The 26,894-nt window shown below is 35.3% G+C and overlaps 3 protein-coding genes across 14 annotated transcripts in view; all 3 read left to right on the forward strand.

Moving 5' to 3' along the window:
• The window catches only part of pan2 (poly(A) specific ribonuclease subunit PAN2), a 28,300-nt gene extending 24,496 nt beyond the window's left edge, over positions 1–3,804 (forward strand). For 3 of the 5 annotated variants that reach the window (XM_087307472.1, XM_087307470.1, XM_087307471.1), the window contains exons 24-26: positions 1,859–1,952; positions 2,047–2,238; positions 3,320–3,804. In XM_087307472.1, coding sequence (XP_087163598.1) covers positions 1,859–1,952; positions 2,047–2,238; positions 3,320–3,354 — 321 coding nt within the window. In that variant the 3' untranslated portion in view covers positions 3,355–3,804. Of the gene's footprint in view, positions 1–1,858; positions 1,953–2,046; positions 2,251–3,319 lie in introns of all 5 variants that reach the window. The other 2 variants (XM_087307468.1, XM_087307469.1) reach the window with 1 other exon arrangement.
• Positions 3,805–7,702: 3,898 nt separating this feature from the next.
• Positions 7,703–16,508, forward strand: plagx (pleiomorphic adenoma gene X). 4 transcript variants are annotated; one of them, NM_001444045.1, is given in 5 exon segments: positions 7,703–7,932; positions 9,644–9,720; positions 11,921–11,987; positions 12,072–14,530; positions 14,815–16,508. In NM_001444045.1, a coding segment is annotated over 1 exon segment (1,143 nt). In that variant the 5' UTR covers positions 7,703–7,932; positions 9,644–9,720; positions 11,921–11,987; positions 12,072–12,117; the 3' UTR covers positions 13,261–14,530; positions 14,815–16,508.
• Positions 16,509–18,125: 1,617 nt separating this feature from the next.
• On the forward strand, positions 18,126–25,851 carry trappc6b (trafficking protein particle complex subunit 6B). Of its 5 annotated transcripts, none has more exons than XR_015522790.1 (8): positions 18,126–18,407; positions 18,524–18,591; positions 19,583–19,700; positions 19,818–19,981; positions 20,266–20,748; positions 22,797–23,688; positions 24,153–24,760; positions 25,557–25,851. XR_015522790.1 is itself a non-coding variant. In NM_001006029.1 (6 exon segments), coding segments are annotated over 6 exon segments (474 nt in total). In that variant the 5' UTR covers positions 18,126–18,329; the 3' UTR covers positions 25,589–25,851.
• The last annotated feature ends 1,043 nt before the right edge of the window (positions 25,852–26,894 follow it).

Consider the following 26,894-nt stretch of genomic DNA (forward strand, 5'->3'; position numbering starts at 1 on the left):
TATGATTTATTTCAGTAAAATATCCAAAGGTCACTAGAATGGTGTTAAATATTTCGCTGATTTGTCTATTTACATCATCCCTAGTATTTCAAATGATGTTTAAAGGGTCACTAAACACCAAAACACATTTTTTGAGCTGTTGACATATATGTGTCCCACACTGCTAAAAACACTATTAGGACACCTATATTTCACTAAAAAGTGTAAATTGGTTGTTTTTGCGTTATTTCAAGCAAATTCGTACTTCCGGTTTGAAACGAATTTTTGAAGCTGCGTCACGGCCATGACATAATATCGTTGTATTCCAGCATGCAGACTGGGCGTCTGTGCCAGAGTGTGTCTTATTACGTCTTACAGTGTGATGCATTAATGCATGAGTAAGGCTTGGTTCAAACCAATCAGCGCGCTCTATTGTGCAACTTCATTAATATTCATTACTGTCAGAGTGTCGACGGCAAAGACGCCACGTTGTATTGGCAAAACAAGCGTGAAGTGTTGCTTTTATAGTTTGCTGAAGTTAAGTTGCGTTTTCATTTTCTGTCTGTGAGAGCTCAGAGTCACGTGTGGATTAACAGTGTACGCGACGCTCGACAACAATAACTTACGTGCCTAAGGAGGATTATTGTTTACCTGAGAGCTGTTCTCATCTGCAAACGCTAAGATCCGGATTCGCTTGTAGTCTCCTCTAAATAAAGACGCGGCTCTAGTTGCTGGTGATTGTCCTGTCTCTACAGATTTGGTAAGTGAGCGACCAGTGCTCTTTGTTTATTCAGTTCGTATTTTATTCGTATCAAACAAACTATTGCGTTAGCACTAACAGTTACAACCAAACTATAACCTCATGTTGGATTTTGTGACCGGAATAACACACGCGGCTTTCTGACGCTACCTGCCGTGTGCATCTAAGTTTCCGGGAAATGCTGAGTTTTTTTTCTCTCATTCGCCGTGCGGTATCAAACATTGCATGAAAAATACACGCTTAGAGCAGTTCCTCGAATCAAATATCACGTTTGTCGGGAGGGACATTAATGAATTCCCTGAATGAAAGAGCCAAACTGCAGTTAAAGTCCACCATTTAATAATTTGGCAAATAATTCGACTACAGATGTCCATGTAAACACAGTCACATTGTCCGCTGTGGGTGTGTGTTTTGACTCTGAAATTCAGCGCGCCCAAATAGACACTCCTATACCAAGCCTCTTTTCTTCCTCCGACACTCCCCCCTAAACAGAGCTGGACACGCCCACTTTTCTGACTTTTTTCAAAGTAGAGGTGTGAAAACACCCTGCTGAAAGGAGGGGGTTTCATGGCCCTTTAAATCCAGTAAATGAAGCAATTTTAACTTGTAACACAGACTGTGTACTGTTTCGCCATGCTTATGACATCATACATTCTGGATATCCAGTTTAGTTTTATATAAACATGCTTTAATATGTTTTGTGTATTATTAGACTGCACAGAGCAGCATTACAACATAACCTTAAATATATATTTAGTTTTATAAAACAGCACTGTTTACTCCCCATATAATCTCTTCTCTCATCAGCAACTACGTCAGAGGAATCCTATAAGATGTAATAAAGATGAGAACTTACATGATTTCACAAGCATTGACGACTTTATCAAAATATGCCTTTGTTTGTTGTGAATATGTGCCCTCTAGTGGTAAAAATTGCATACAGTGCCTTTACACAGTTCTGTATGCTTATTTGCATTGAGTTTCTGTTGTATGATTGGCTAATTCAATATTCTTGTTAATGATCAGCTGACTACTAGAGGTTACCTAATAAAGTGTTTGGTGAGAGTATCATTTAATATGTTTACAGCAAAAACAAATGTTGAAACCTTCACTTTTTAGGTCCCAAAAGACCAGGTGATCGACACTGTCTACCTCTTTCACATGCCTAGGAAACGAATGATCTCTCTGCGGTTCCTTGCATGGTATTTTCTTGGTAGGTTTCTCTTATAAACTTTCCCTCAACTCCTGACCTGAAGTGTAAGTTTCTGCGTCTCAGTGTTTTGTGGCTTTTTTGGTTGTTTGTTTAGATTTGAACATCCAGGGTGAAACTCATGACAGTATTGAAGATGCGCGGACTGCTTTGCAGTTGTACAGGAAGTACCTAGAGCTGAGCCATAATGGAGGACAGGAGGAGTTCCGGAAGGTTCTCAAGGCTCTCTATGAGAAAGGACGCAAGCTAGACTGGAAAGTTCCAGACATCGATTCTGCAGATGGTCAAGGTAGCCCAAAAAGTATGAATCACTGACATGGCAGTGAGATTTCTTTACATAATGATAGTTGTTGCTCATGTTTATTTATAATCATTATTATATGAATAAGGAGGTCATATTTTTTATCTTAAAAAATGTGACTTGCGCTATACAATTAAAAGCTAGCAAGAAAAATGTGCAAAGCTGAATCAGTGAACCGGTAAGTGTGTTTGTGTAGTGCAATTAACACATGCTAGTTTTAGTTTTACTTTAAATATGTTACGTAAAGATTAATATTTGAAAATGAAATGAAATGTTGTAATATTTGTAAATGCTTTGTATTATAAAAGATGATGGTAACACTGCAGATAATGTTTTGTCTTGTTTTTAGTCCAAATAGCTAAACATTATTAAATCAAGAAGCATTTTCTAGACAAGCAGAACATATAATCTTGTTTTAAGACATAATGTCGAAATGAAGTGAGTTTTTCTATTAAACAAGTTAAATAATCTGCCAGTGGGGTGAGCAAAAAATCTTTTTCCTTCTGGCATAAGATTATTTTGTTCACCCCATTGGCAGATAATTTTGCTTGTTTTAGGGAAATACTCGCTTAATTTTGACATATTATTTATTAAAACAAGACAATGTTTTAGCTTGTCTACAAAATAAGCACCTTTCTCAAAAGTGAGCCATCAGACGGTTTTATTTACTCACTTGCGGCGATCTTTGGGTTGCAAGGTGTGCATTCTAAAATCATTGTCCATAAAGAAACAATTCAGTTTTCATTTTGTATTTGTGAGAGTCGTTCACTGTAAAAAAAATGCAGGGCTCTACACAATTCATTCATATTGTCCCAACACCAATCGATTCAGTTAACTGCACAGATTTAACTAATTTAAGTGGATTGAACATAAAAACTTTAAGTTGTCCCAACGAAATCTCAGCAATCGTGTTGTTTCAGCTTATATTAAGTAGTTTGAACAACAAACAAAAATGTATGAGTTTATTTATTTATTATAATCGTTTATTCAGTAATATTTAAACAAAAAAAGTGTCCACGATTTTGCCAGATGTCGTTTAATGAAGTTGTGGTGCGTTTTCCCTCTGCAGGCACAGCCGTATTTCCCTCAGTGATGGGTTTATGATTGGAGCTGTTGGATATATTCCTGCCAAACAGATGCCAGCTCTCCAGCACTTCTTGTATAGACTTTCGGTGTTCACTTCCAACACTGTTTCATCCAAATTGCCACCTGATACATATATTTCATGTTGCACATCTGAAATAAGGCATGTTCTCTGTGCTAGAAAAAAGTCTGCCATTTGAAAACTGAACAATGAACAATTCACCATGCCAGTTCCTAGTCTATATCTGGTCTGTCAGGAAGAAAGTACACAAACAAATCATGATTTCAACACCTGTAAGAGCTCGTTCAAGTGTTTCATGCTTGCTTGTTAATGTTGTGTTGGAAATTGCTCTCATTCTGAAAATGAATATGGATCACGCAGTCTGTGGATTTACTGGCTTGTTTTCTATTTTGTAAAATATGTTGTACTTTTTCATAATGTGGCAGCTGAATAAAAAACTTTTGGATAAATCTTTGAGTCCATTTTAAAGTTCATTTTTCCTTTTAATTTTGAAGTAGGAAAAAATTTAACAAAGTTAAACATCTTCATTAATTCATACACATCTTCTGGTTATGCTCTGCCCTTAAATACTTCATTAAATATATGAATTTATGTTTCAGGAGGAAAAAATATATTTCACCCTAATTTTTGGGTGCTTGTGGGTCTCTTGTAATAAATCAATCATAATGTGTGATTTTTTTTTTTTTTTACATAACCCACCCCCTCGTCTGCCACCAGATTGTGTTTGTTGCCTCGGGGCAACAACATGCTATAAGAGCACTGAAACACCAAGGTTTTTAATATATGATTATAAGTGAAAACAAACCATAAATGCATTAGAAAAAGTTTTAATTTAACATAAACAAATCTACAAGTAATGTTTCATCAAAAACTAGACACAAATGGTGTATTGTGCTGAGTAAATGTATTTACCAATGGTATTATTCACTGGGGAATCTCAGAAAGCAGTTGTTGGTGGTTGTGAAGCAAAGGAGGGTGCCACGTTTTTTTCACTTGGCTTTAGGTCAGGGGTGCCAAAACTCGCTCCTGGTGGGCCAGTGTCCTGCAGAGTATAGCTCTAAGCCCAGTCAGACACACCTGAAACAGCTACTTCAGCTCTAACTAGCTATACTAGAAACGTATTGGCAGATTGGCAACTAAACTCTGCAGGACACTGGCCCTCCAGGACAGAGTTTGTGCACCCACCCTTGCATCCTGGTACTCTGTATCTCCCTTTCTGAGTATCCATGACCATCAAGTGGGCTTAATTCAGATGCACATCAAACTTAGCTCCTGGAGGGCTGCAGACCTGCAGAGTTTAGTTCCTATCCCGCTTCAACACTCTTACCAGTAGGTTTCAAACAAGCTTGAATAACTCAGTTAATCAGGTTTGTTTAATCAGGTTTAAAGATAAACTGTGCAGAACTGTGGCTTTTTGCAAGTTTAATTTGCATCTTTGAATGGAAACATAGCTACAGTGAATGTTCAAGCCTCACTGCTTAATCTTGTTCTTTACCTCCAAAAAATGTTTCAACATCCATTTCCTGTATAAGTAGTAAACCGTAAAGAAAAAAATATACATATTTATAAATACAGTTGAAGTCAGAATTATTAGCCCCCCTGAATTATTAGCGCCCCTGTTTATTTTTTTCACCAATTTCTGTTTAATGGAGGGAAGATTGTTTCAGCACATTTCTAAGCATATTAGTTTTAATAACTCATTTCTAATAACTGATTTATTTTATCTTTGCCATGATGACAGTAAATAATATTTTACTTGATATTTTTCAAGACACTTCTGTACAGCTTAAAGTGACATTTAAAGGCTTAACTAGGTTAATAAGGTTAACTAGGCAGGTTAGGGTAATTAGGCGAGTTATTACATAATGAGGGTTTGTTCTGTAGATTATCGAAAAAAATAGCTTAAAGGGGCTAATAATTTTGACCTTAAAATGGCTTAAAAAAATTAAAAACTGCTTTTATTCTAGCCAAAATAAAAACAAATAAGATTTTATCCAGAGAAAAATATATTATCAGACATACTGTGAAGATTTCCCTGCTCTGTTAAACATCATTTGGAAAATATTAAAAAAAGAAAAATAAACTCATGTTCTCTGGGGTTGAATTCTGACTTCAACTGTGTATATATACAGTACAGACCAAAAGTTTGGACACACCTTCTCATTCAAAAAGTTTCTTTATTTTCATGACTGAAAATTGTAGATTCACACTGAAGGCATCAAACTATGAATTAACATGTGGAATTATATACATAACAAAAAAAGTGTGAAACAACTGGAAAAATATCATATTCTAGGTTTTTGAAAGTATAGCCACGTTTTGCTTTGATTACTGCTTTGCACAATCTTGGCATTCTCTTGATGGTCTAACAGCACAATGTTGCCGAGGCAACAAATGAAAAACATTTTAGTATATGGATAATTCATATATCCATGCATATCACACACATTTTAATTATAAAGATATTATATGTTAAAAAGGGAAATCTATCTTACTTTCTGTCAGTAGTGTGCTCAAGCAGGCTATGGTCCCAAAAATTGCTCCTATGCCCTCAGAAGACAGGTCAAATCCACACCCACCTCAAATTTCATTGGTGACCAACTTATTATTAAGACTTTTTGTGATAGGGGGAACACCATGCCATAGCGGGTTAGATTTAATTTGATGTTTTAGCATTGTTCATTGTTGTTAGTCTAACCCCCATCATGATCTAAAACTTAAATTTGCTTTGCCATTGTGGAGATGGAAACAATTCAAACTAATTTTAGGCCTTGACCAAGTGTGCTGGTATGATATGGCAACAATGATATATTATTTCTGTTATACTGACTGAAAAATGCATACATACTTATACCCTCATTTTTAGCTCTCCATTACAATAAAAACAGGTATTGCAATTACACTCGACTTTCTCTAATAGCTTTATCAGGTATAGATTTGACAGTATGCACTTTTAAAACAAGGGGGAAAATTGCATAGAAGAAGGTTGCACTGAACATTTAGACACATTTCACAATATGTAAAATTGAGCCTTTGTTTTTGAAACAAGCACCTGTATGGTGTATCATTAATGCAGAGTAATAATATAATAAATGTGTTTATAAAAAGCTTTTGAGGTTACCTGAAAAAAAGGTGCTGAATTGAACTTTCATTAAACAGTTTTTGTTATTTATTTTTAAACCTTTTTGGATATTTAAGACATTTCAATGTTGGAGGTCTTTTTTTATTATTAGAAAGCTTGAGTTTCACATCTTTAAAAAAATAAAAATTGCATGTCCTATTTTGAGAATTGTCATTGATTCTGTTTCTAAAACCGTTGAGCAAGAGAAGTTTAACACAGGGACAATAATAATTGAATATTTTAAATCCATTTAATCAAAAGTATAGGCTAATGTCGTTTTAATGGTAAACATGTTGAATTCATATATTAAAATTTAAAAACAAATTGCAGCTATTGATTTTGATTGAACATCTAATTCAAGCTTTTAATAGCAGTTTTTATGCTAAATGAGATATCTTTTTTGGGTTGTTAATAAAATCAGTCGTTCTCTCAGGCTGTATTGTGCTTTTTTGCAAAAGCTTTTCACATAATTTAACAGTAACAATTTCTTTAATCCAAATTATGAATATGAATATATCAGTTTATAATAGCCTAAGTCTATTTAAGCCTAAAGTAGGCTAATTTTCTAAAACATACTTGGATATTTTTTATTTGGTTCTGTCATAGTAATAATGGAAAATTAACCGTGATTAACAAACAATTTTAGGACGCAGATAGTTGGTCAATCGTTTTGTCTGCTCGTCGCTTTCTCACATGCAGTTTCTGACGAGACTTTCCGGGATGTGAATGTCGCATGTGCAAATATTACTGCAAACTCACTCGTTTATTGAAAACAACACTACAAACGCATGACTCGTGATGTATATTAAAATTAAAAACGAAATTGTGCCAAACATAACCTTTAGTCATGCAAATATACTTAAAGGCGCAGAAAAGGTTCTGCTGTTTTGACACTTTATTGCACCCGCGTTTAAAGGATTTTAATGCAACAAACTGAGCCTCGTAAACAGCCGAATGATAACATAAAAAATATACCTCCTAAAATACACTATTATTGTAAATAAAATCGCTATTTATATACGCGATTTAACAAAAAACTAATTTTCTCTCTTAGGTAGGCTGGGCTTAACGAATGAAATCATTATATTTTTATGTTAATTCTACGTGATATTTTAATGTATTTGCATAATTTAGAACCGGTGAGTGTTATTAGTTTAAATGCTGAAAAATAAGAGTGAAATCCCACCCTGAAAGTTGGCCAAAGTGCTCTGACGTCATGTTCCCACAATGCACGAGCCCGTCGGCTCGAGAACTGCTGCTGTGTTTAGAGGGAAAGAAACAGCAGGCCCGAAAAATACACACATTATTGAACAAAAAATAAGTTGTCCTCTGCCAACAGTTCGGGAGAATTTACCGCGGTATGGCCTAGAAACGAATTTTTCGTTTGCACCGTTGCGAGATGTAAAATGGAGGAATGCGCGTTGAATGCAACTTTTGCGGGGATCAAAAGTTTGTGGTGAGCACAAGACTGTTTTATGCAAATGTTATATTGTTAATTTAGGACCGCGTGGACTGTTTGCGGGTATGCTCGCGCGTTAGAAACCCTCATAGAGTTTCGTGGATGGTATTTTTAGGCTTTTGGGAAGATAAATGTCTGCCATTCACCCTCATAAGAGGCTCAAATGTTGCGTGCATGAGCAAACACATTAGCTGCGCGCAACACTGTTTGTGTATTCAGTGTGTTTGTTTGTTTTAAATATAACTTACGTTTAACGTTATGGGAATTTGGATGGATTGTTTTTGCTATTTTATAACGAATAATGTCGGTTCTATAATTTTAATCGCAATGTTTTACAGCTCTTTAATTTGAGAGCAAGTTTGCTGAAGCGAAACGTGTAACTTAGCCAGAATTTTGAAGCCGAAACGTGTCAGAAGTAAACACGTTACAAAACCAACATGCTTTCTAAAGTCAGATAACTATGAGAAAATACCAGAAACGGTTAGTTTCAAGCTTCATAGTGTGTTTTGTGTTTTTATTTGTTCATATATTACGCAACAATAACTTCTGTATGTATAATGCAAATGTATTTCCATATTTACATGTCATGTTAGTTGAAACGTGGAGTTGTGCTATTTCTGTAATTAGTAGCATATAACGTTAGCTAAAATATTTTGTTAGCTATTTGGATTTTGAATATTAAAAACTTAAAAATAAGCAGATCTATTTATCTAAAATTGTGCTGTAATTGTTGTATTAATATGTACTATTTGATATAGTTTAATTATTAAAATAATTGTGCGTTTCTAGCTGGATAAAAGTAATGCTAATGCACAGTTGAGGCACATTTTGTCCCACCTACATATCCTATAAAGCACAATTCAATGCTCAACCCTCATATAATACTATTAAAGTGACACAATTGAATCACAATGTTCTGTCTCTTTAGAGATTTTCAGACCCTAAAACATATTGAGGCTAAATACTAAATCAACAGGTGCTTTTAGTGTATTTAGACTTATTTCTTATTCAATGACATTTTATAATATGTGTACCATTTACTTTTGTCTCATATTTTCATGCCATATTACTATAATATATTGTTTTTGAATATTATTGACATTGAAATGTATTGTTTCTACGTAATTAGTAGGACAGTTACTAGATTAAAAGCCATTTGGGATTTTAAAATTCAAGGATTTTAAAACGCTTGAACACGTTAAAGAGTTCATAATTTTTGCTATAGGTAGCACTTTACAACAATGCTTGTTTGTGAACATTAGGTCATGTATTAGCTAACAAACTAACAGCAATATATTTATAGTGGTTAGTAATCTTTAACATTAGTAAATAAATAGTTGACAGTACATTAAAGCTAACAAATGTACTCTGCTTTATAATAATGTAATAATTGAAGCTAGTTAAATTAAAATTTTCAATGTCTGGGTAAAAAACTACTTTTTTCCCTATTAAACACAATATATTTTATTTTAAAAATTTTGATGGTTTTAAAACCTTGACTTTTTCAAACCTTAAAAACGGTTATCGTCCCATGCCTAATAGCAATGTTATCCTATTAAAGATAATACATAAGGCAGCACATTTCCCAACTAAAAGCTCAAGCACATTCATAAAAATAATAAAAAGTTATGTTAAAATAAGTTTCTTTGAATAGCTTATTAAAAATGTGAAAAGATTGCATGAGTGATGTCTATCTGTTGTCTAAAAGGGAGGGAAAAATAAAGAAGATGTGTTTTCCGGAGGTCTGTCAAGATAATGAATGTGCTTTTGTGAGACTTGAAACAGGTAAACAAACCCTTTATAAATGTCACTAACTAGTCATCATTGATGTCCCTTCAGGGTGTTTTTAAGTTTCTTGTGTTGAAATCTATTACCATTCAGAGGCAGGAAGGGATGTTTACGGACTGTGCTGCTCTTCCATTAAGTACTTGTTACAAGTTTTAAAAAAAAATATATATATATATTTGTTAAACAATTATAAAGTCTTTAAATATATGTTTGTCAACATTTTCCAAGTGGTTCAAAACTTTTTTGAATTTTTCTTCTGTTGAACATTAAAGAAGATATTCTTAAGAATATACAGGAAAGCAACAGCCGTTGACATCCTTAGTTCAAACAAACATTCCTATGGATGTCAGTGGCTGTTTGTTCCAAAATTCTTCAATATACCTTTATTTGTGTTCAACAGAAGAAAGAAGCTGAACAAGTTAAGGATGAGTAAAGCATTTTCATTTTCAGTTGAACTCTCTCCTAAAAAATTGAACAATTTCTATGATGTGGTTAATATTTCTGTCTGTTTCTTGTGTACCAAAAGCCAAAATACCTAGCTAAAATTTAGCAGGAATAGTAGTTGTGCTAGTCTACTTTTGTAAATGATTATGCCACATATCTAATTATAATTTTTGAAAGTAAGGAATGAACCGTGACATAAATATGTTACTGGATTTGTTAGATAAAACTTGTTTATGGCTCTGGAGCTTCAAAGTTAGGTTTGTTTTTTTGGATTTGTTCTAAGGATGTTCATTTCGATGAATTTTGCCAATCGACAATTGCTACTCGTTTACCAAATATTAATGGTTAACTGGTCAGATTAATATAAAATTGTTTAATTATAAAAATAATTGACATGTCTATTTTGTGTCTGACACAAAAAAAAAAAAAAATTCCTGATTAATTTTAACACGTGAACAACTGCACATCTTTAAGCACCTGCATCATTTCCAACAGCATAGAAAAAACAGAATAAACTAAATAAAAAGAATAAAAAAAACATACCTGTCAACAATTGGATTTGAAAATATGGGATAACCCCCACCCTAACCTGACCCTAAGCTTACCCAAGCTCTCCTCTCTGCACCCTCGTCACCGAAAAAAAAAAAAGTTTCCCCAGATTACTAAATATGAATAAATAGTTGACACGATCAGTAATTTGTTTCATTATTATTGTTATTGTTGCTATTATTATTAATATTTACAAAGGATGTAATAAAAAGTTTAAATTAGTAAAAGCTGCAAATAAACAGTTTAGCATCTATTTATCAATATGGAATGCGTCTGACAGTCAAGCTCTGCTTACATGAACTGTTTTGAAGATCGCAAAATTTCGTCATTTTATATATATAAATAAATATATATAAATAAATAAATATATATATATATATATATATATATATATATATATATATATATATATATATATATATATATATATATATATATATAAATAAAAGATGAACTTGAAGCACAGAATAATTTCACATTTGAGAGCAAGCAGCAATCCCTGGTGGTTCAGCGGTATGGGTTACTTATAGGAAGGATTGACTCTTTAATCTTCATTGCCACCCTTTGATTGAAAATACAGTAGAAATATGGGAAAATACTTTTACGGGATTATTGCGGGATATAATTGTAAAATACAAGACAATACCAGGAAAAACAGGAGGGTTGACAGGTATTCAAATAAATAGTCATGCTCTTGATATTTTTCACTTGAATAATAGGTTTAGGTTACAAAACAAAAACACTAACTGAATCCTTCATATGCTGTTTGTCCAGTCATATGTTTGTTTTTTTCTTCTTCAAATAAAAATAGCAGGCTACCTCAAATCAATTGCTCCACAGAAAATATGTATTTAATCAACAGAAACTCCGCCTCTGCTTTCATTTGATTAAAGAATGAAATATATATATATATATATATATATATATATATATATATATATATATATATATATATATATATATAAAATGATATATATATCATCAGTTAAACGATTAAAAGACATTTTGGTTTGGTTAACGGTTAATTGGTTATTTTAAACATCCTTAATTTGTACATTTCATAGGTATGTAATTTGAGCATGTTCATTTATTGATTGCTTTTTTAATCTTAATAAATTAGAGGATGATCCCTTTTATGAATCCAATATGAATTGTTTTGGGAAACCAATTCTTAACTGCTGCATTTGTGTGCTGTTGTCTGCAGAAGTTTGAACATGCAAAAAAACAACCTTCACTCACAAGAAAAATCACCTGTCGGAGCTTCTTCTCAGGTACCTGTGAAATACTTTTCACTCATATGTGGTTGTTCTCTATTTCTGTCCTTGTAGCCACTAATTATGTTTGGCTTCTCCCAGATGTACAGTGATACAATCCTAGAAAGCGACCCATATATATGAGAAAATGTACCATGGCAAAGACCAGCTAAACGGCCACCTGCAGACCCACGACCCCAACAAGCAGGAGCTGCGCTGCGAGGAATGCGGGAAGCATTACAACACTCGCCTGGGTCTGAGACGCCACGTGGCCACACACGCCACCTCTGCCTCCAGTGACCTCACCTGTAAGGTCTGCCGCCAGGTGTTTGAGAGCATGCCGGCGTTACTGGAGCACTTGAGCACACACACTGGTCGGCCCCCTCCGGGGACTGTGGTACGAGAAAGGAAGCATCAATGCGAGCGGTGCGGCCGACGCTTCTTTACCCGCAAGGATGTGAGGCGCCATGCTGTGGTACACACTGGCAGACGGGACTTCCTTTGTCCACGTTGTGCTCAACGCTTTGGCCGTCGGGATCACCTCACCCGACACCTGAAGAAGAGCCACGCGCAAGAGTTGGATGCCCTGCCAACATTGCCCATTAAAGAAGAGCCCAGTCCCACCATGTGCTCTGTCGGATCTCCAAAGGACGTCACTGAGGCATTTCCGATGGCAATGTTCAACTCGCAAGGCCTTCAGAGCGCATCTACCTCAGGGGTCAGTCACCATCATCACGGGATGGTGTCTGGCCCCCTGTCCAGCCCAGTGGGTATGGGCTGCTACCTCGAGCCAAACAAGCCTCCGCCGCAGCAGTACCAGCAGACACCCAGATATCAGCCCAGCTCCACTACCTCATATCTGAAAGCAGAGATGGAGAACTTCCTGACTGAACTCCAGTGTGGGCCAATGCCTCCGCAGGCAGCTGTGGCGACTGCCGTCTCCCGGCCCGGGGACCTCCTTCCTGAGAGTTTGGGAGGTCAGAGTGCGCATTTCACCCTCAGGAACTCCGCGTTCACCTCCGCCGAGCCGCCCGCCAGCTCTGCCAACATGGACCTTTCACATCTGCTGGGCTTCCTGCCGTTCGGTCTGCCTCCTTACAGCACTCCTTTGGGATACTCCACCACCTCGGCTGCCCCTGCCGTGTCCCCGAGCCCTACCTCGCAGCTCTCTGGGCCTCTTACCTCATTTCAGCCACAGTCACTGCATGAGCCTCAGGCTGCAGGGCACTTAAACCAGCTCTCTGGTTTCTCTCCCACTCTACCTCGATTCCATCAGGCCTTCCAGCAATGATCCACTACCAACAACCTGTCCGAAACAAAAGCCCCGTTGCATCATTGCCAAGTAGCATATAGGTAATGAACTGGAGACGGTAAAGTGAAGTGGATGCGAGGTCTTCAAATGTAGAAATAGACAAGATGATCGCTAGAATAGATGGAGGTTTGCTTTTAGAGTAGTTTTAACTTTGTGGATTTTCCTAGAGGGTCTTCCGAGTAACTGTTTTGTAGTGATAAAAGAAACATATACTGAAAGGTTAGAAAAGAAATACCTCAATATTTTTTGTCAAGAAGGAAAATAATGCTGTTTCAGTGTTCTCTCCGTTGTATAATGAAGCACTTTTTTTATTTTTTTATCAACGGCACTTCAATGACTGAAGGTGTGGTCACATTTATCGTCACTTATGAAATTTCAGCTGTTTGATAATATTGTCTGAGATAGGCCATGCAAATGTTGCAAAGCATTTGCTGAGGGTAGAGGCGACATGGTGGCTCAGTGGTTAGTACTGTCACCTCACAGCAAAGAGGTCTCTGGTTTGAGCCCTGGATGGGTCAATTGGCATTTCTGTGTGGAGTTTGCATGATCTCCCCGTGTTCGAGTGGGTTTCCTCCAAGTGCTTCAGTTTCCCCTACGTCTGAAGACATGCGGTATGTGGTCCACCCTGAAGATAACTTGTCTAATAGAATTAAAAAAATGCAGAAAATAAATTACAAATACTTCCCTTCCTCCTTAAACCAAGAAACAGGAGAAAAATCACTTGAAAATAAATGGCACTCAGCCCCTACAGTGTTCAGTTTACTGCTTCATAGTACAAAATTGGTGTTACCACAGTCACTACAAAGAGGGGAGAGAAGAAAGATGGAGGGTACCTTAAATAAAGTTGTCCTTCTCCCACTGCTCAAGATCTAAATCCGTCAGTCTCCGTTTTAAAAGATGCTGTGTTCTCCAAGCACCAACCACAGTGCATGCCTGTGGCACGTTCAGTCAAGTAGGGCGACTTGGAAAGAGGACAGGAGAGAGAGAGAGAAACACAGCAGCACAGAAAAGACAACCCACCAATATGCTCAGGCATAACAAGGTAAATTGGATGAACAAAATTGGTCCGTGTATTAATGTTAGAGTTTACGGATGTTACCCAGTGACCGGAAGGGCATCTGCTGTGTAAATAGCTAGAATGTGCATATGCTGGAATAGTTATCAAGTTCCCGCTATGGCGACCCTTAAATGACTAAGCTGAAGGAAAATGAATGAATTTGACAAGGGTGCTTTCATACATGACTCCGTTTTAAACCTGAACCAAAGTTTGATTGCTTCCTGTTGCCTCTAAACAGTGTTCACATTAGAGATCTTCACAGGTCCACTAAATGTTCAAGTACATTAATAAGACTAAAATGGTAATAGAATTTAAGGTTACAGTGATTATCAATGAATGGTTAGTTCCCAGGTAAAAAGCATAGAATGCTTTTTAATGCGCTCACCCAACCCCTAACCTTACCCCTCATGGTGACTTCACTAGCTCCATTGAGTGCATTGTGTCTGACATTGCAGGTCAGAGATATGCAGTCTCAGCTGGCAAAGCCAAGCCTGCATCCAGATACTATTGAACTGATCACCACTTCAGTGTCTACATTTGTTTTAAGTGCAGTTTTTAGGAAGTCACGGAAATGTGCAGAAACCCCAAACTTCAAGAGCGTTTCTGTTATAGATATTGAAACTAGAAGAGAGGCTGTTTTTTCACTCCGCTTACCTACAAATCCTGATGGTAGTAGAGATTCAACTTGCAACCAGAAACAAGCTAGACCAACTCGTATGTTATCAATAGCAACTGACTTACTTGATATAGTGTGATTGTGTTCATATTGAGGTTAACCCTGAATCCCTGAACCTGTATGCCAGACGACAGAAAACTTTGAAAGTGACTTTTGCGTAAGCTGGTCTTCACTTTTCAACACTTAACTGTTTTTAGCCCAAAAACCTGCCGAAAAATGTGTCCACACCACACCCAGTCAAGTTGAACTGTGGTCTTAGATGTACCTCTCAGCTCACGGTCACACAACACAAAAAACCTACCTCTTTAAGCTGAATCTTGTCATGAAAAGGATTCAGTGGTTTGACAAGAAATGAAGCAAATCCTCATGCGAATAGCATGAAGAACATGATCTCATTTTTGATGTTTTTCTTTCTTTATAGGTTGCTCTACAGGTTTAGTTAGGGTTAGTTCTACAGAAAATTTGTAGAATCAGGAGATTAATTAGCATTTAATTCATTAGCTTGTGTTGATTTTAGCCTTTAGGTAAAATTTGTAGGTGCTTTGGTTGTTCACATCCTTAATGCTAATGAAAGGACTCGCTCGTCTCCTGTAAATCCCCCATCTCTCTCCGTTCATTCCAGAGTATTTTGTAAGTGAGAAGAGAAAGTATTGATTATTCTGGAATTGAAAAATCATAATGATTAGTGAATATTTGTATAAAATTACATAACCCATCCTGACAAATTCCCATTATGGGAACTAAGTAAAATATAACTACTTTTTTGTTTTTGTTTAATGATAAAGATCATATGTGTGCCCTGAAAATCTCTATAGAAAGTATAGTGGACAAATAATTTTACTTGCAAAAATTTCACACTATGAAATTTGCTCATTGTTTTGGAGTTTCAGGCTAAATAAGCTTAGCACAAGCCCTGCTATTGCTGAAGCACTTCATGTACTTCTCCAAGCAAAACCCAGGAGCACTGTCAGAAAAAAAAAAGTGTTATATCATGTAAATTTGAATGGCATTTTAGCACTGCCTCACTATTGTTTTGACTCGGTGTTACATTCATCAGTGACCTAAAAGGTGACTGACGGTGTATGTTGTCAAGTCCGTTTTGTTTAAGCCAAACGAAGGACTGAATTCACTTGATGAGTTTGTTCTGTTCATCACATTTTGTTCATGAGCATTTCCCTCTTTGGCCGAACTCAAATGAAGCTGGCAACTCAACTCAACTGTGATGTATTGGACTCAGACTGATCTACCTCAGTGAGATGCACTCTGTGCACAGCTGTACTGTACCTTTAGTGAGAAATGTAAAGTTTCAGAGGCTGTTTAGCGCGAGTAAACAGGTGCTTTACATCTTTAAAATTTCCAAGCATTGGCATTTTTGTGTTCCGAGGACTGTTTGTTTTCATTCTGAAAGCAGAAGTGGGTGAGTGCGAGATGGCGTATGCAGAAAGAAACAATGTTGAGGATGAATTAAGAAATAAAGTATCTTGTAGATTTTGAGTCATGGTGTGTTTCATGCTTTAATAATTACTCTCAGTAAAATAGTCACTAAAATGACATTTATTGGTTATCGTGTCTATTACAAGAAATATTCAAGTAAATATAAATCACCATGCTATATTTAATGTTACAGAATGTTTTTTTTTATATAATAATGATATAAATAATAGAAAATATTATTGATAATAATAAAATTCCTTACATTTTATAAAGTGAAATTTTTTTTTTTTTTTTCTAAAAACTCAAAGCGTGTTACACTTTTTGGGGGAATCTCCTCATCCTCCCTAGTGTGCAGCATCCACCTAAATGATGCTACGGCCGCTATATTGCGCCAGACCGCACACAAGCTGATTGGTGCAGAGAAGAGTGATGAAGCCAATTATGATATAGGGATGGTTAGGAGGCCAGTGGGCAAATTTGGCAGAGTTTCAAGGACATCCTAGTATTTTCAACGTCTTTTAACATCTCATTCGAAAGACGGCATCCACTGATAGTGTAGTGTCCCCTTCACTATACTGGGGCATTAGGACACAAACAGACCGCAGGTTGAGCGCCCCTGCTGTTCTCACTAACGCCACTTCCAGCGGCAACCTAGCTTTCTCATGTGGTCTCCCATCCAGGTACTGACATCCAGGTAGCTTCAGTGGGCAACCATGTGAGAGTTGCAGAGCGCTAGCTGCCAGTGATGCAAACTAATCACACACAACATTTCCTTTAGTTATTCAAACATTTATTTACACCTATTTTGTTACTCAACGGGAATCGCTTCTTGTTTTATGAATATTACACAATCATTACATTCAATTTAAATATAAAAAGTATTGTCATGTTGACTACACTACATCGAATAAGCTATTAAAACTTTTTTTAGATATAAAAACTTAAAATATAAATACAAGACATAGACTGAGTGATGTTAGGCTATGAAAAATAACATATACAAGATATATGAATGTAAACTTTTGGATCGCATACAGCTAAGTTAGATGCAAACTGTAAACTGTAATTATGTTTGTTGAAGTTGCACCACGACTAAAAACATAAAATTTAAACTTATTATATAAGTTATTAAGGCACAAAACATAGGACAATATTTATTTAACGAAAGGTTATGGTTATCTTTTATTACTCATTTCGCATTACTTGCTAACTCATAACTGACTGACTTGAATAATTGCTGGAAAGTTTTAATTATTTTTATTTTTTTATCAGATTTTTTTATTTTACAGGGAAAATACACTTGAAATTGTTATACAAAGATAACATAAAGCTAATTTGCAGCCCTCGTCACTGCTTAGGCTATGGTTACGTCCCTTATGTAATATATTGATCAATTCTGAGCAATTGACAGCAATTGCCTAATGTGTAAAATATATATATTTTCTAAAAAAACACACAGGGGACTTGTGGTCGTCTACTGTAGAAATTATCTTAAAATGTTTCTATGTCTTGAAATCTTAATTTAACTACAGATTCTGACTTAAGAAAAGTGATTACATCTACAAAACGGCAAGATTTTATTATCGTTTATCTCCACGTTGCGTCGAAAGAAATCCGTTTCCAAATAAACAAACTTGCAGTCAGGCATATGAAAGGACAGCTAACTGTCATCCAAACAGGAAGTGGAACCAATGTAAAGAAGGACCATTCCTTTCAATCGAAAACACTAGCAAAATATTTCACCTATAATGACATTCGCACAATGAATAGCTGTCTGTTTATTGAAGCAGCAGTTGATTTATACCTGTAGTCGGATTGGTTGGTTCTGCCGTTGTTCGTCGCCGGTCAGTTTCAGTGGGGCATCGGCTGGACTGGCTCGAGATGGCAGATGAGGCTCTTTTTCAGTTCCTACACAGTGAAATCATTCAGTATGTCAACAGTGCAGAAACTGGGGAATCGGTAAGACCTGTGCAACAGAATAGCCTAATGATATAACTGTAAACGTCAAGCAATAATGAAACAAATTACTGTAAGTGTGGGGATGTAGAATTAATACAATATACTGCTGTGAACAGGAGAATGGACGATGTGTTTCTAAACTTGAGAACATGGGCTTTCGTGTGGGACAAGGACTTATTGAGAGGTACATCTTTTCATTCATAGGTCTAAATTGTATCCTCAAGTCAATTTATTATATATGTTGTGCTGTTACTCTTGAAGCAGGTCTATTGGTAGTTGTGCAAAATGTCACTGAAATGTTCAACTACAGCCCTCACAAATATCTCCTTTAAATTAATATTTTCTATAGGATGCTTTACAATACTACATTTCTGCATATACATTAGATTAGTCAGTACTGAAGCCAAACCTGGGGCTAATCTAACAAAATAACTTATGTTAATGGTCAAATAATAGTACATCCAAATTTATATTAGGGGAAAAAATTAAATACAAAAATTAAAAAGAGCATAATTTAAGAGAAACAAAATAAATTATAACATTTTGTTTCAATATTTCACGATTTTAAATGTATTATCTTTCTATTTCTAAAGATGCTCTATGACTAAAATATTATTTTAATAAATATTTCAGTATATAAATCTATTTTTTTTTCCAAATGCACCAAACTATTTTACCAATATTAAGTGAGAAATGGATAAAAATCTTAATTTTTCAAAATGGGCTGTAGTCATTTATGCTGAGCACTGTATTTAAATACTAAACTATGCGAGTTGTTTGCAATTAGCTTACTAAACATGTAATCGAATTGTTATTTTTAATTATTTATTAGGATAAATCTTATCATTAAGTCAATTATATATATATATATATATATATATATATATATATATATATATATATATATATATATATATATATATATATATATATGTATAGTGTTACTTTTGAAGCAATTTTATTAGTAGTTGTGCAGACTGTCACTGAAATATTCTATTCATATATGTGAGTTGTTTGTAATTGGTTTACTGAAAATGTAATAGACCAGTTATTTTCATTTATTTATTAGGATAAGTCTTATGTATTGTGATATTACACTTGAAGTAGTTTTATTGGTTATTTTATGTATTTATTTTATATAATTATTTATTATTGATATATCATTTCGTTTACAGGTTTACCAAAGACACGCCACGCTTTAAAGATGAGCTTGACGTTATGAAGTTCATCTGCAAAGATTTCTGGACCAGTGTTTTTAAGAAGCAGATTGACAACCTGAGAACAAACCACCAGGTTTGCACAGTATTGGAATTCAGATTGTTTTTATTTTAAGTACATTCATGAAGCTTATTGACAATGCTTATTAACATGATTAATACAGACACAATCAATTGTGCAAATTGTTTGTAGGGTATTTATGTACTACAAGATAACAAGTTCCGCCTACTGACCCAACTGTCTGCTGGCAAACAGTATCTGGAACATGCGCCGAAGGTAACCAGCACAAACATCTTCAATAAACTTTAATAATACATTGAATGAAAACATAAACAGGTGACGCAGTGGCGCAGTAGGTAGCGCTGTTGCCTCACAGCAAGAAGGTCGCTGGGTTGCTGGTTCGAACCTCGGCTCGGCTCAGTTGGCGTTTCTGTGTGGAGTTTGCATGTTCTCCCTGCGTTCGCGAGCACCCCTCTGGGTGCTCTGGTTTCCCCCACAGTCCAAAGATGCTGTATAGGTGAATTGGGTAGGCTAAATTGTCCGTAGTGTATGAGTGTGTGTATGAATAAGTGTGTGGATGTTTCCCAGAGATGGGTTGCAGCTTAAAGGGCATCCGCTGTGTAAAAACATGCTGGATAAGTTGGCGGTTCATTCTGCTGCGGCGATCCCGGATTAATAAGGGTGCTAAGCTGATAAGAAATTGAATGAATGAAAACATAAACATAACCTGAGATGTACTTTTTAAAATAAACCACTACTAAATCACATACTACACACTTATACCAGGGCTGCAAACTATATCATTTCAGCATCGATATCGCAATGTGCATTAGCCACATTGCTGGATATGCAATGTTTATTTGGGTTCATAGTTGTCCAGGAGTCATAGTGTGTTTTTGAAATGTATGAACATTTCAAGAGAGTTTAAAGCATTTAGGCAGAATCAATTGTACCAGTTGTAACTTTTATAAGGATACATTTAGTTGTATTATTCATACAATGAAGACGATGAATTTCCTTTTTCTGTAACTGAATACTGTTATACAAAACCATAAAGCAACATTCCTAAGTTAATTATTTTTATGCATGATTCTATCACAATCAATCTGAATTAATCAGAGATGTATAAAGTACTAGAGACCCATACTTAAGTAAAAGTACAAGTGCTTTATCAAAAATTGACTTGAGTAGAAGTAGAAGTGCTCTTTAAGCACCATACTTAAGTGGAAGTACAAAAGTATTCAACATTTTTTGTACTTAAGTATTGCAAGTAGTTTATTTCAAAATTTACTACTCAAGTACTGGAAGTAAAAGTACAAGTATTGTGTAATGTAGTTATTATTACACTAATTATTTTGTTTATTTTAAATATCTTTTTTGGGGTACTTGATTTAGCAGAACGAAAAGAAACATGGTTTATGATACTGTTTTTCTCTATAAATAGTTTCTATGGTACAAGAGCTCACATCGTCAGGCCCTTTTACCAGAAAATGCGTTCACTGATGAGATAATTCAGCATGTTCACTCACATACATACTCTCTCTCTCTCTCTCTCTCTCACACACACACACACACACACACACACACACACACACACACACACACACACACACACACACACACACACACTGCCCTGCACACACCTAAATGTACACACTCTCACACATTCATACACTCTCACACACACAGTTCTCTCTCTCACACACATTTTTGTGAATTGTGGGGACATTACATAGGTTGCAATTGTTTTTACACTCTCTCTCTCTTTCTCTTACACACACACACACACACACAGACGCACACACTTTTGTTCTCTCTTACGCACACATTATTTACTCTCACTCACACACACACAAAGACACACTCACACTTTGGGAGTTTTGAAGTTTGATTGGTTAATACCACAATGAACAGGAGTTCTGTCTTCTGGAAGCACTCGTGAAACTAAACTAAACAAGCAAACTAAATCCTGCTTCACTAATTCACTTGATTTAGATTTTATTTAAAAAAAAAAAACAGGAAAACGTGCATATTACTGTGTTAAATGAAAATCTGAAATATTGCATGGCTTATGGCTATGATTTAGTATGAATTTTTATTTATTTTTATTATGTTTTTAATTAAATTGGTCTTACAGTTCATATTTTCTGTAGTATGTTTATTAATTCTGGTACATTTACCATAAACCAACATCTCAACCATTTGGTAGAGGCTGATATTTTAGAAATAATGTGATGTGTTGAATAAAAATGCACTTATTGTGTTAACTAGCGAGTGTTAACATTAGGAGTTAAGAAATGCAATCAAAAAAATTCTATTGCTTTTGTCTTGGTGTGACAGTTAAAGGGTTTTTTGTAATACAATTTTGTCCTTTAATACAGCAGTCAGATATACGAACTGTGCCCTCAATTTGACCTGCTCAAAGAAAACACTCTTTCTGGATGTATCAAACAAAACTCATGCACAGAAGACAGCACGAGCATTTACAGCTAATAAACTCATGTCAATATTATCCCGCCTGCTTTTTGAGCGCTGACAGGCGGGTCTTACACGGCTATGATTGATTATTGTCCTCAACGGAAAGGGCTTTAGAAATATAAGCGCTGTTCACCCATTGCGGGGAAAATACGTGATTTTTCACAGGTAATAAGACACAGTGGAGAAAACTTGCACATTAGGCATGCTCATGTCTTGATCCACAGCTTTAACAGCTAAGAAGAGGGGAAAAGTTACCTTACAAACTGGCTAGCGGGTCAAATGTCCAAAGTGAGAGAGCGAGAGATAGGCAGAGGTGAAGTTTTACAACATTTCTCCCTAATAGTAAACTAGCGGCTGATATGCTGTGCCGCCTCGTCCTCGCGCTTCCGTCCTTCACCATAGTATTGCGACATCGCGCATAGGAGATAAATGACGTCATCACGTAATAACCGGTTTACCTATTACTGAACTGATATCAATCATTTTGACACCCCTAGTAACGAGTAACGATGCAGCACATAAAAAATCTATCGGAGTAAAAGTATTAAACTCATGGAAAATATGTACTTAAGTAAAAGTGGAAGTAGGACAAAAAAATAATACTCCAGTAAAGTACAGATACTGCCTTTTAGTACTTAAGTACAGTAGTGAAGCAGTTCTACTTCGTTACTATACATCTCTGGAATTAATGAGCACTTTCTAAATCGAGTTATTCAAGGCACCTGATGAAACTCTATCCATATAATATTTATTGCAGAAAAACAAAATATCACAATGTCAGAGTTTTCCAATATTGTGCAGCCCTAACTTATACACACTTATACACTCGGCCATGTAATGTATGAGTTTAGTGTTGACCCAAATAGAACACTAACATATTTGTACTGACCATTATTTGTCAAACCATTTGACAAAACTACCAAATTGTCATATAATGTACAAACTACCAAATAAACCTGACGTGTATAACCTCATTCACCATTGGGAGGCAGCATAATCGCTTGCATTGTGTAATTTTGCTTGCACAATTCAAATTAAATAAAGTAATCCAACCTTAGGGGCCAACAGCTCCACCACTTCCACTACATCTCTTCTTTTTATCAGTTAAATAAGTGGAAATAACTGGGTATTTAAATTGCTTTTGTTCTTTTTAGATATTTCAGTGTGAATGCACTGCTTACACTATTTATACTACAAGATGGTGTAGAATAGCGCACAAGTATGTGATCTGAGCGCACTTAGTATCTTCAACATTTTGTTTTATTTGAATGAAAACACCTTAAAGGGGCAGTTCACCAAAAAATGAAAATTTGCTCTTAATTTATTCATTTAAAATGTAGCTGACTTTTGCAGTTGAACATTAAAGAAGTTTTTTTTAGCTTAAACGACTGTTTTTGTGTTAATAAAAATGCAGTCAATAACAATTCAAAAACAGATACAGGTAAAACAAAAGTATCTTCAGTGGGTCATGATGAAACATTAAGCCATTTTAAAGCAAAACGATCAGTCTGTGTAGACAAATAGCATCTGCTTACTAGCTGAAGTTCATTTTGCAATAGGATACGTGTGTTTCAGAATTTTGAATGCACTCAGGACTAAGTGCTGTGGATTAATAATAATAATAATAAAAATAATAATATTCATTCATTCATTTTCTTTTTGGCTTAGTCCCTTTATTAATCCAAGGTCGCCACAGCGGAACCACCAACTTATCCATCACATGTTCTACGTAGTGGGGGAAACCGGAGCACCCAGAGAAAACCCACACGAACACAGGGAGAACATGCAAACTCAACACAGAAACTCCAACTGACCCAGCCAAGGCTCGAACCAGCGACCTTCTTGCTGTGAGGCGACAGCACTACCTATTGCGCTACTGCGTCACCCGATGTTAATAATAATAATAATAATAATGGCAACACAGTGGCTCAGTGTTTATCACTGTCGTCTCACAGCAAGAAAGTCACTGGTTCGAGTCCCAGCTGGGCCAGTTGGCATTTCTGTGTGAGGTTTACATGTTCTCCCAGTGTTGGCTGGGGTTTCCTCCAGGTGCTCCGGTTTACCCCACAGTCCAAAGACATGCACTATTGGTGAATTGAATAAACTAAATTGTCCGTAGTGTATGTGTGTGAATGAATATGTTTGAATGTTTCCCAGGACTGGGGTTGCAGCTGGAAAGACATCAGCTGTGTAAAACACATGCTGGATAAGACCACTGTGGCAACCCCCGATTAATAAAGGGACTAAGCCGAATGAATGGATAATAATAATAATAATACTGTAATTAGTGTTCAATTTCATAGCACAGACCGATTATTTCACTTTATAAGACTCAGGAGTCGTTGATTTGCATTTTAGTTGAAACTAAGGAACACTGTTTCAGCTTAAAGTCTTCTTTAATATTGTGTAAGGAAAATAACTACATCTTTGAGGGTGAGTAAATTACCAGAAAATGTTCATATATAGTTGAACTATCCCTTTAAAGATATGAGGATCAGTGTCTGTATACTCTATATTCAGTTTTCCTGGTTATTCTCAGTTTCTTTTTTTGTCTTGACTGCAGTTTTTAGCCTTCACTTGTGGACTGGTCCGAGGAGCACTTTCAAACATTGGTGTGAAAAGTATCGTCACGGCGGAAGTGTCAGTCATGCCTGCCTGTAAGACACAAATAAAATGTTTACAAATGCAAAAATATACAAACTTATGCAGGACATTCTACCAGAAACGTACATTATCTGTCCCTGAAATCAAAACATAAAATATCCAGAATGGATTGAAGCTTGATTTATGCGAGTTGTTCTGTAACGGAATGCGTCATTCACTTGGTTCTCAGATTTTTGTTCTTTATTAAAAACACTTTACAAATGTACAAACCCATCATTGTCCTTGTCCTCAACCTTCAGCTTTAATAGCTTTGTTATGCTAAAAACTGTTATTTAAAAAAAATACTCCAGAAGAGCAAGATTAAGTTGTTATCATTCACATCAATTGATTAAAAACATGAAATTATAAATAAATTTAACAAAATAATACTACAAATATATATTACAATTGTCCCCATGTTTCTGTCAGTTCTGTTTTATTTGCATTAAACTTTACAGAAGCTTAAACATGTTTAAGGCTGTGACTCAAAAGTGACATCATTTGACAGAGGAGAAGCTGACAGCGATCAAGGATGCGTTGTATCATTGAATTATATGATTTTGTGCTTGTTTTGTATGATTTTTTTGAGGACAACAAGCTTAAGTCGGGCCCTTCCACATTTTTATAAGTAAAAATTTACATTTCTGGTAGAATTTCCCATATAATGAATTACTATATTTGCTGTACTATTCAACCTTAATCTATAAGTGAGCAACACTGAAGTACTAATTAACAGTAAAGTAATAGCAACTAATGGTTTCTTTTTTGTCTCTCTCCATCCCTCCACTTCTCTGCCTTGTTTATTTTTAGGTAAATTCCAGGTGATGATCCAGAAGATGTGATTCACTACAATGGAGCATATAGTTCACAACGTGCATCTTAGTTTTATTGCCTTGTCATTTTTTTATTGCCTGCACATTTTATCAATTATATCACTATGAAGTTTTTTTTTTTTTTTTAATTTGCAGTAACTTGAAAACTACTGGCATTAAATGTATTTTGACGTACTGTATTTTTTGTTAGTATTTTGACACTCATTATCTGTCCATATTCACTGTTCTGATTATTCATTTGCACTAATAGCATTAAAGCTAGAATCCTGCTATGGGTTTGCTTCATTTTTAAGTGAGGATTATTGGTAAATAAATAGGAAATTGTAAATAATGCATTATATGTGTTTAAAGGTGAGATTTTTTGTTTTTAATATTAAGTAATCACAAAAGGCTACTTTACAAAAAGCTTTGTCCGTGTCTGTCAATGAACAATCTCTAATTAATATAAAACTGGTATAAATTTAATAAGCCACTTAACTTCAACTTGTGTCTGTGAATAAATAATCTCCAATTAATATATGAAATTCTATAATATTCTAATATATGAAAAGCTTTCTATAAAGCTTTTGCCGCAAATAAGAAACTGCAATGTCAATAAATAATCTCTTATTGATAAATAAAAATGGTATAAATTCAATAAGAAACTGCAATGTCGATAAATAATCTCTTATTGATAAATAAAACTAGTATAAATTCAATAAGAAACTGCAATGTCAATAAATAGTCTCTTATTGATAAATAAAACTGGTATAAATTCAATAAGAAACTGCAATGTCGATAAATAATCTCTTATTGATAAATAAAACTGGTATAAATTCAATAAGAAACTGCAATGTCAATAAATAGTCTCTTATTGATAAATAAAACTGGTATAAATTCAATAAGCCACTTTTTATAAAGCTTAAGCTGCAAAAAAGAAACAGCAATGTTTGTCTGTCAATAAATAATCTATAATTATTATATTAAACTGGTATAAATGTAATAAGCCACTGTTTATAAAGCTTTAGCAGCAGAACATAAAGTCAATGTGTGTCTGTCAATAAAATAATCTCTAATTAATATATAAACTTCCCAGAGATGGGTTGCGGCTGGAAGGGCACCCGCTGCATACAAAAGTGCTGAATAAGTTGGCGGTTCATTTTGCTGTGGCGACCCTGGATTAATAAAGTGACTAAGCCGAAAAGAAAACGAATGAATGAATAATATATAAAACTGGTAAAAATGTAATAAGCCACTGTCTATAAAACTTTAGCCACAAAAGAGAAACTTCAATGTGTGTCTGTCAGTAAATAATCTCTAATTATATTAAACTGGT

The sequence above is a fragment of the Danio rerio genome, chromosome 23 (genome assembly GCF_052040795.2).
Source record: "Danio rerio strain M-AB ecotype USA chromosome 23, GRCz13ab, whole genome shotgun sequence".
Lineage (NCBI taxonomy): Eukaryota > Metazoa > Chordata > Actinopteri > Cypriniformes > Danionidae > Danio > Danio rerio.